Source organism: Trichomonas vaginalis, chromosome IV, assembly GCF_026262505.1.
Source record: "Trichomonas vaginalis G3 chromosome IV, whole genome shotgun sequence".
NCBI classification, from domain to species: Eukaryota; Parabasalia; order Trichomonadida; family Trichomonadidae; genus Trichomonas; species Trichomonas vaginalis.
This window is the reverse complement of record NC_067206.1, coordinates 8,754,957-8,766,346: the sequence shown is the minus strand read 5'-3', so window position 1 is coordinate 8,766,346 and position 11,390 is coordinate 8,754,957. Positions and strand designations below refer to the sequence as shown.

At 30.0% G+C, this 11,390-nt stretch overlaps 1 pseudogene across 1 annotated transcript, besides 1 other annotated feature; it reads right to left on the bottom strand.

Moving 5' to 3' along the window:
• Positions 1–11,390: part of a mobile genetic element that runs on past both edges of the window.
• Positions 4,266–5,180, bottom strand: TVAGG3_0054270 (annotated as a pseudogene). The gene has a single exon. A coding segment is annotated over exon 1 (915 nt).

The following is an 11,390-nucleotide window of genomic DNA, read 5'->3' as shown; positions in this document are numbered from 1 at the left end:
TCATTCACACACTTTCACAACAAATCCAACAGGCTCGGGTAAAGATTACATGCCACCATTTGTGACTGTATTCGCATGGTACCGAGTTCAATAAACATACTTGAGCCTACTTTGCAGGCTTACCGAGTTCAATAAACATACTTGAGCCTACTTTGCAGGCTTACCGAGTTCAATAAACATACTTGAGACTTGACCCAAAGGGTTTAGGCTTACCGAATGAACTAAATATATTTTATGTCTGTAATTAATTAGGTAATGAAGTAATGGATGAACTGCAGAAATAATGTTTACGTTAATGGTTTCAGGTTATTCAATAATTAATTATTTTTGAAGAACTGAAGGTGTCACTATGTCACCATGTCACCAGGTTATTTAACTTCTCTGAAAAAATGAGACAACATGACATTTAGACAACAACACAAGAGGAAGGCACTTATGAATTATTTTTGAAGAACTGAAGGTGTCACTATGTCACCATGTCACCAGGTTATTTAACTTCTCTGAAAAAATGAGACAACATGACATTTTGACAACAACACAGGAGGAAGGTATTTATGAATTATTTTTGAAGAACTGAGGGTGCTACCATGTTACCATGTGCTACCAGGTTAATTAACTTCTCTGAAAAAATGAGACAACATGACATTTAGACAACAGTCCTGGAAATGATTTGTCATGACTTCATCGTAATGAGTGTAAATCAGACAAAAATATATTTTAGGTGAAGAGGTGAGATTTCACCTCCTTTTTCACCCTCACCGCTTAGCGGCTCAGATTGTTTTTGCTTTCTCGTGAATTTTCATGAATTTCCTTAAGATAGAAAAAATAAAGTTAGTTTTATTTTTATTTTTTATTTTGTATAAAAGATATGATTTCAACAATCGGCACAACAACAATTCAAACAACTACAGCACCAAACTCGCTAGTCATGAATCCTACGTCAATGTTGGTAGAGATGAAAAGCTTTATTCCTTCTTCATATACTTTTGAAACAGAAATACAAAGAATTAAGCAAGAACTTTTAACAAGTAATTTAGACTGTAGTGCGAAAGATGAAACAAATGAACAGTATCTTTATGACATGCAGGACATTATTGACCATTTACCCAAATTGCCTGAAATTCAGCAGCAAAACTAACTATTCCTGAATTCGATGAAATAGAAGTGAAACCAACTGATTCAGTAGAAATAAAGAAGTTCATACGTAAAGTAAACTATGAATTCCTTGGTTTTCATTGCAACCATAAAAGTTATGAACAAAGATTCGACATGGTATATAAGAACATCTCTGACATATATAAATCTGGGAGTTTAAGACATACGACAACTTTGTTTCATTAGTTGCTGAATGTGTATGGCAGATAAGAGATAAAGATAAAAGATGTAAAATATGGAATGGACAAATAAAACCAACAACTTTTGAGTTAAAGAAACCATTGACGCCTTAGTTGTTCTAGCAGGTCAAATTTCAATGTATAACGCAAAAATGAATCGCAATGTTCAAAATGTAAAGCAGCAATGAGAAATATAACTACTCCGTCAAAGAGATAGAACGTATGAGAAAACGACTATGCTGACTTAAAGAAGAAGTAGAGAAACCAGCAGAAGATAAAATGGACATGTTAGCATTTCTGAACAAAAACTATCCAACAGCTGACGATTTCCTATATTATCTGATGTCAAGAGAAGTATTAAAAGAAACTTTCGGCATTGTTAAAACTTTTGACATACTGACAGAAGAAATAGAAGCTACGAAATTGTTTAGAATTTCAAATATACATCGTACAATTCATGTAAAACGCTTATAAAATAACTGGGGTGAAAAATTAGGTGAGAAAACTGGTGAAATCTCACCTCTTCACCTAAAATATATTTTTATTGAATTCAGCAACAAAAATAAAACTAACTTTATTTTTATTTTGTATGTAAGAACAGAAATGACAAACATTGAGTTTGAAACAGTTAGAAAGATAGACAATGACACCAAAGTGGTTAGAATAGGTGATTTAAACGTAAGATACTCAAAGAATACAACAAATATTCTTTGTCAGACATTATATCTCCATCTGGAAAGAAAACAAACGACTGGGTTAGAAATGCTTCAACTCAGAAAATTTTGACAAGAAATCCTGAGCTTATGATATCGGTAAGATTCTATGAACTACAGCATATCTCATTGACAAAAGTCTTATACCAATAGTTTTGTTATGGTTAGACCCAGTTGTGGATATAACTTCATAACTTATGGTTCATTCGACTCAGAACGTTGCAGTGAAGGCTTACTTTATATCGTTCAGAAACCGAAGGACTTCAATACAAAGAGATATAAGATAGGAAAACATATAATATAACTCAAAGATATGACTCACAGTCAATAGAGTCAAGGTTGTGTTCGTTAATGATATGAGAGCTGCAGAACAGAACTACTTGAAAAGTTTGAGAAAAAGGTATGGTGCTCCCATGAAAGAAAGGAAAACGTTTGAAGTAGATGAGATATATAAAGCTATAAATTATTTGACGAAGTTGCTGAAAAATACATGTAAAGCGTTTATTTTTGGTCTTTTGTGAAAGTCAGAAAATAAGTTAGTTTTTATAAAATATTTTTTATCCGGAATATAAAGACAGATATGTCAACAACAGAGAAGAATAGACGATAAACAAACATGGTGTTATGTTTTGAAAGAAGAAATGAAAGGATTATATAAACAGTTGAACCAAACGATAATGAGGATTCATTTACTGACGATGAAATACCTGTAAATGATGCTTTATAAAGTATGATTTGAATTTATTTTTGCATTAATCCTGCTGTGTTGTTGTCAAAATGTCATGTTGTCTCATTTTTTCAGAGAAGTTAATTAACCTGGTAGCACATGGTAACATGGTAGCACCCTCAGTTCTTCAAAAATAATTCATAAATACCTTCCTCCTGTGTTGTTGTCAAAATGTCATGTTGTCTCATTTTTTCAGAGAAGTTAAATAACCTGGTAGCACATGGTAACATGGTAGCACCTTCAGTTCTTCAAAAATAATTAATTATTGAATAACCTAAAAACCATTAACGTAAACATTATTTTTGGGTCATTTACACTCATTACGATGAAGTCATGACAAATCATTTCCGGGACTGTTGTCTAAATGTCATTTTCACAAACTTTAGAACGGCATAATTTTAAATTTTTATTTTTATCATAAATGGATACCCCACAAGCTCAAAATTTACCACGAATCATAACAAGGAGGAAACGATAAAATGATGCGAGAACTTGCTAAAAAAACAAACCACTAAAACTGAGAAAATGTGGTTATGCAGTAATGATGGAAAGAGAGACGTTGTCGAAGAGGAATAAAAATTAAATTTGGATTGAGTTTAAAAATTCATCTTTATTAAATTCATCTCTTCCAATCAATTTATTTATTCTATTAAATTCTTTTATTTTTGCTTCACTCAGTTTAAGGATTGAACGGTAAGTTTCTAACTTTTCAATTATTTCCTTATCGTTTTCAATTACTTTAGTTTTATGGGCATCAACCCCACCGCATTGCGGCTTCTTTTTGTAATAGCATATTTTTGATTTAATTCTGTTTAGTTTCTTTTTATATTCATCGTCTGGACTCTTGGCTGCTTCGTTGTCACTCATTTCTTACGAAATAAAAAAATTAAATATTATTTAAATATAATGGAGTAATAAAATAAATCGGAATTTCTATTAATTTATTGTCAACTTCAACTAATGCATTGCCGTTAATATATCTAACAAATTCAGCTATTGTGTCAAATCTTCGTCTTCTTTTTGTCATTGATTTATCAGTTTTTCCATAATCGAGATGAATCAAAACTTTATCCCCTTGTTTAAAATTCATGAGCCCCGAATTAATTTGTTCACGTTTAACATCATTCAACCTTTCCATTTGCTTTCTAATATATTCCCATTCTTTTGAAATATCATTTTTCATTTCCACTGGTTTCATGTTTATAGTTCTATGCCATGTATTATTATAATAATATACTAACTGTTGTATGATGGAGTCATGATTTCCATCCCAGTATATCTGACCGTTAACCCCTAACGCATCTCTAAGAGTTCTCATTACCGCATCAACTATTTTATTATGAAACGTATATGGAGAGGATGAAAAGAAAAAATTAATTTGTGGGAAATAATGAGTCATAGTTGCCTGAAATCCTTTATCACCATCACCCCTGATATTATCTACTCTTTCATGATCTAGTAAGTATTGTATAGCTCTTCTTGTTTCCTGTTCTGTTTTCCCTTTCACTGGAATGCAATATAAATATCTAGTGTTAATGTTAATGGCAAATAAATAAGTAACTTTTCCTTTTGAATATTCCAGATGATCGATTTCGTATGAATATGGATATGGTGCAAATGAAGGGCGACTAAATTTTTCCTTTAACGGTTGAATTTTTGGGTCAGTTGGTTTATTTAATATTTTGAAATCCTTTTTAAAATCATTTTGTTTCTTTAATGTTTGAAATGGATATAATAAAGTGAATGATGAAGGGGGGAATGAAGGAGGAGGCGGTACTGTCGTTGGAGGTACTGTCGTTGCAAGTGGTTTAATTTTATCTGCTTTGATTTTGGATTTCATTCCCCCCTTCATTAATTCTGGATGTATTCTATTCATTTGTTTTAAATATGCTGTATATAAAGGTTTGATATACTTTCCCGCTTCGAGTTTATGTTGAAGGATGAATTCCAAAAGTTGATCTTCATTTAAAAGTCGGGCTGAATATGGTTTAACTAATGAATCATAAATTAAAGCTTGTGCTTCATTTATGGTCTGAAGGACCTGGGTGTTTTGCACCTTTTGTTTTTGTTCCTTTGGCTTTTGCGGCTCAGGATTATATAATTTATATAATTCATCAATATCTTCTTCTGTTAATACTTTATTTTTGAAATCTTTCAACTGTTTAAGTTGTGATTTAGTTTTTCCCTTTGTATATTCATTATTTTTAATTTTGTCTTTAATTTCAGAAATTATTTTATATGATATTTCAAAATTTCATTTTTATAATATGGATAATAATATTCCATATCATCACCCGTTATATTATTATTATATTTTTGGAGATATGATTTTAATTCATAATAACTAAGAAAATTTTGATTAAATACTAAATCAGCAATTAAAATTTTTAAATCTACGTTATCCATTTATATAAAAATAAAATCAATGTTTTAAGGGTGCCCACCTCTTTGAATCATAGTATCAAAACCATTATTTACATATTGAATCCCATCATTAACGGTTCCTTCTTCTAAAACGGTATCAAATGGTGGCGGTTGTTGTTGCTGTTGATGCTGTGATGGGATTTAAAAAATTCGTTGTGGTTGATTATTTGGAATCTGAAAGTTAAAACCATTTGGTATAAATCGATTTGGTTCCTTTTGTCTCTTCTGTGGCATTTCATTAAAAATAAAATTTTAAATTGTATTAAATAAATGGCATACAACATCCATTTTCACAACATACAGCCTTAGGTGTGCTCCTGTTAATGCAGTCTTACCGATTGTTAAGCGAGTCATTGACCCGTTTTTAAGTTGTAAATTAATATTTTGACCATCAAATATCACTTTATCATTTATTATATCCAAATATTTTTAGGTGTTAATTGCTTATTTGTCTTAAACTAACACCTTCATTTTTTGTGCAAATCTTTTTAAAATCACTTCCATCAATTGAACCGTTGAATGATGTATAACACTTAGGACATAAAGCAACCATGTTATCACCTTGTTTCTCAATTGCTAAACCCAATAATTTTTTCTCATGTGCTTTTTCTTCAGCTTTATTCTTTAATTTAGGTTTAAATTTCTCATCAAAACAGAAGAAATCAAATGGTGCGAATTTGAAAATGTTTTTATCATAAAATTTTTTATCGGTAACAATCGCCTGAAATGCTTGAGTGTTAGGAAGATTTGTCGCCAGCAATAGCCCAATAAGATGAATCAGTATCACCTTCAATGAAATGAAAACGATTAACATTCAAGCATTTTTATACATAAAATCATAAATGAAAACTAATACCAGTATTTAGCATTATCTAAAGTGAAGAATGCCTCTTGTAAACATGTATCACATCTATAAAATCTATCTTTAAGCATCACTTGATATGTATCCTCTCCTATTTCTCTATGTTTTTAAACTTATTTGACATACATGCAACGCGTGCCTTCTGTGCATTCATTATTTTAGTCTTTGCGTAATTTTGTGTATTCATTGCATCGTAACCATATGATCCATTAAGTGAAATCTTGCAAAATAAACTTTTCCTTTATTTCCTTCTAATTCAGCCTTTTGTCTTTCATTCATAAATTTGTTCGCAAATTCATTAAAACAAGTGTTTTCGTAAATGTTAAAATTGATTGAATGTCATCAATGATAAAATGAAATCTGTCGATTAGATACCAAAAGATAATAAGAAGAAAATGGTTGATATTGGTTGTGTGTTGATGCTAACTGAGTTTAATTTCCTCTGTTTTGGTCAACTGGTAGATTGTTTGATTTCATGTAATTATACATAAAACTGCCAATTGTTTTTTTTATCTGTGATAATATCTAAGTTTCTTATTATCGGTAAAAAGTTTATGTAATCATTAATGTATTTTTCATCAATGTGACCCTTTACTTCAGCCACGAATATATTTTTCTTCTTAATTATTCCCAGTGCTTTTGCTTTCTTTGTTGCTGTATCACAAATGATAACACCATTCAATCTTCCCGGCATATACATTTTATGGTCAGTATATTGAATGAAATCATGAGGATTAGATGAAAATGATGAAGGATATAATGAATTAAAGTCAACACCAACGAAATGAGTCATAATGTTGGGGTGTCCTCATTTGATACAGTTTTAGTTTCTGGACTATATGAAAGTTTATTAATGTGGCGTGATTCCTTAAAGATTTACTCTATGTTGAACATTTGATAAACCACCAGTAATTCCATTAGAGAATATGATAAGCTTCAACTGAATCTAAAGTCATTGGTAAATTATTTTTTAATGCATAATTTCTTAAATTGATTCTTAAACGTTGAACATCTTCATCTTTATTTGATTTTACGACATTGCAATAACAACCATTAACTGACCAATTTTCTTTGGTATGTGGTTTTTCATTATCGATTCTATCTAATGTTGGTTTATTTGCATATGTAACGCTTTACCACACATTTTGCATTTAGATGAAAGGATTAAATCGTGATAGTATTGAAAATCATCCATTGAAACATTATTTTTAGTATCCCTTTCTGCTTTTTCATCTTGTTTCTTATATGATTCAATTTTATATTTCCAATACTTTTTCGTTAATTCAAAAACTTGATTCTATCTCTTCCTCAGGATATTTTTCATTAGGATTAAAGTCTTTATATGCTAAAGCGTAACGAATCATTGAAGCATTCGATGATAAAGAAAGATTATGAAGCATGTCAATTTTATAAACAAATGTTTCTTCAATAATTTTATCAATTGGGTCAATCATAATTTCAACATCTTTATTGCAATAATGAATAAAATATTCTAATCTATTCTTAAAATTTTTAGCATCATTGAGATATATTTGATAATCACTATCTGATATAGTTTCTTGAGTTAATGCTGAATAAAAATGAATCTTTCGTGAATGGTTCCTCTTTATATAATTCTTCTTCGTAATTTTCCCATGTGATGAATTGATAAGGGAAAAAGGATTTAACACGTGATTTATTGTTTCCGAAATCTTGAGTGAATTGGTCTAATGTCCCACCCGCTATATAATTTCTGATGTCAATAAATCTCAATTCATATGGAACGTTTGTTTTCTTTACAATGATTTGCTTAAATTGTGAAGATGAACCCAGCATTGATTTTATTTTCCATTTTGCAGTGTTTAAATCACGAAGAATTAAATTTAAATCAAACTTTCCCGAATTAAAACCTATGATATTCACTTTATTGAATTCCTCATCTAGAAGTTCTTTAAATGCTTCCTTCTGTTTTTCATTTAATGTATGAGACAAAGTCCCCGCCGTTTGGTCTGAAAGACCTTCAGGACTCAAAGAGTCCGTTTGCGACTTCATTAATTCATATTGTTCAATATTTGATTTAGCAACTAATGAACAGGTTGAAAATAAAAACTCAATCCAATCAGAAATAAAAGAATCACTCGAAGTTAAGCAAAAATTCCTCGTATATGTTTTATCATTTAATTTAACCGTTGATGATACCATGAATGGTTTTAAGTAAGCGTTTAAAGTTGCACACTCAGAAAGTTGTAATTCTTCTTTAGTCTCTAATGTTTCGAAGTCAAAAGTAATATAATATCTTGTCGGTTGATAATATTCCTGCAAATTGTGACTAATAACCACTGATATATCTTCTGTTTCGTAATATGTGGTGCATATGGTTGCTGTGTCTTTTGCAACTGAACGTCTTGAATTAATCTTCCATTATTTTCTTTACATTTCTCACAATGCTTTAAAAATCTTCTTTGTTTTTCCTTTCTGGATCATCACGGATAGAATAAACTTCTTCTTTACAATATGGACAAACTCTATAGCCGGTGAGTGCTTCAACGTCTGTTATTCTGTCAGCGTGAAGTTTTCCACATGGACTCTGTGTTAATAAAATATTTACTGTTTCAAATTCTGGATCTATCATTATTGAATCCAGTAATGGAAAGTCTACCTTATTTATGTCCACGTCTTCTGGTTGAGGATCACAATAATAGAAATCAATATTAACATTTAACATTCTCGCTAATCTCTCACTTTCTGATGAAATGTCAAACCCTTCATATGCATCTATTGCTTCATTTAAATAACTTCTACGAGTTTTAGGATTAACACCATCAGGAATGTTATAGAAGCGTTTAAATAACCTTCTACCTTCTGCTCTAATTTGATTATCATTCATTTTAGCGGTTCCGTTTTTGTTCATTTATGTAAGAATAAAAAATTAAAAAATAAATAAAAATAAAGTTTATTCTTTAAAGCCCATAAAATGAATTAAGAACACATAAATTTTTATCATCTGCGACGTGACGAATACATTTTAATTTACTCAAGAATGCGTATCCGGATACATTAAATCGAATTCCTGTCTTATTTAATTTCACAACTTTGAAAAGGAATGTATGAATAGCTATAAAATGATGAGAAGATGTTTTATGGGTTGCTTCCATTTTTTCTGAAATAAATGAATAAATATAATGTTTATAAGTTTTCATATCTTTTATATTCTTAATAACGAATGGTATAGACCTTTCAACTTCGTCTTCCTTCGGTGCTGTTCTTTCATATGAAACATTATTAGTATCTTCAATAATGAAACCACAATCACACAAAATTTTATAGGTTCCAATGGTTTCTTTTGATATTTTATCTAATAAATCAAAAACTTTATCAACACCTGTGCATTTATTTAAATAATAATTTGTGTAAATATCATGATCTTCTTTCTTAATCGTATTAGTTGCATATGTCACGTTTTTAAGAGCTTTTTTGAATTTCTCAGAATCGAGAGGGGGTGAAAGTAGGATACAAGGGTATTCTTCATTATCAATAAATTGTAACTTATGTTTACAAATAAATTTAGTACCTTCTTCTGAAAGTGTTTCATCTATTTCACCATCTAATAAATTTTGTGTTGATTCTGAGACATAATTTTTATATCTTTCTTCATGAGATTTCTGTACTTCTGATTCTGAAGCTGGGATATTCATTAAACCCTCTACTTCATTTTCATTATATTTTTCAACTTCTCTTAATTCCTTAATTTTTTCATCTATTTCATCTCTTATTTTTTCCAGTCTTTCAATTTCAATTTCATCGTATTCATCATCATCTTTAATTCGTTCTTCATAATATTCAGGGAAAACATCGGGTTCTTTAGGTTTTTCTTCTTCAGATGTGAGATATATGAAATTTATAACATCATCTTTATTCATTTTTCCATCATAATCTAAATCATTTAATAACTCGGCAAATTTTTGACAATTTCTTAAATAATATTTACTAACTTCATAACACATCTCATCTAATATATCCTTTATTTCCTCGTTTGTGAATCCTAATTTTTTAACGTCGTTAGTTTTGACGCTCATTTCTTACGAAATAAAAAATAAATTATTCAAAAATGTAAGGATTCTTTATTAGAAGGAACAAAAACAAAAGGAACAAAACGCCCAGGTTCTTCAGACCATAAATGAAGCACAAGCTTTAATTTATGATTCATTAGTTAAACCATATTCAGCCCGACTTTTAAATGAAGATCAACTTTTGGAATTCATCCTTCAACATAAACTCGAAGCGGGAAAGTATATCAAACCTTTATATACAGCATATTTAAAACAAATGAATAGAATACATCCAGAATTAATGAAAGGAAGAATGAATTCCAAAACTTCATCATCCAAAATCAAAGCAGATAAAATTAAACCACTTGCAACACTAAAACCTCCAACGACAGTACCGCCTTCTCCTTCAGTTAATCCTTCATCATTCACTTTATTATATCCATTTCAAACATTAAAGAAGCAAAAAGATTTTAAAAAGGATTTCAAGATATTAAATAAACCAATTGACCCGAAAATTCAACCGTTAAAGGAAAAATTTAGTCGCCCTTCATTTGCACCATATCCATATTCATACGAAATCGATCATCTGGAATATTCAAAAGGAAAAGTTACTTATTTATTTGCCATTAACATTAACACTAGATATTTATATTGCATTCCAGTGAAAGGGAAAACAGAACAGGAAACAAGAAGAGCTATTCAATACTTACTAGATCATGAAAGAGTAGATAATATAAGGGGTGATGGTGATAAAGGATTTCAGGTAACTATGACTCATTATTTCCCACAAATTAATTTTTTCTTTTCATCCTCTCCATATACGTTTCATAATAAAATAGTTGATGCGGTAATGAGAACTCTTAGAGATGCGTTAGGGGTTAACGGTCAGATATACTGGGATGGAAATCATGACTCCATCATACAACAGTTAGTATATTATTACAATAATACATGGCATAGAACTATAAACATGAAACCAGTGAAAATGAAAAATGATATTTCAAAAGAATGGGAATATATTAGAAAGCAAATGGAAAGGTTGAATGATGTGAAACGTGAACAAATTAATTCGGGGCTCATGAATTTTAAACAAGGGGATAAAGTTTTGATTCATCTCGATTATGGAAAAACTAATAAATCAATGACAAAAAGAAGACGAAGATTTGACACAATAGCTGAATTTGTTAGATATATTAACGGCAATGCATTAGTTGAAGTTGACAATAAATTAATAGAAATTCCGATTTATTTTATTACTCCATTATATTTAAATAATATTTAATTTTTTTTATTTCGTAAGAA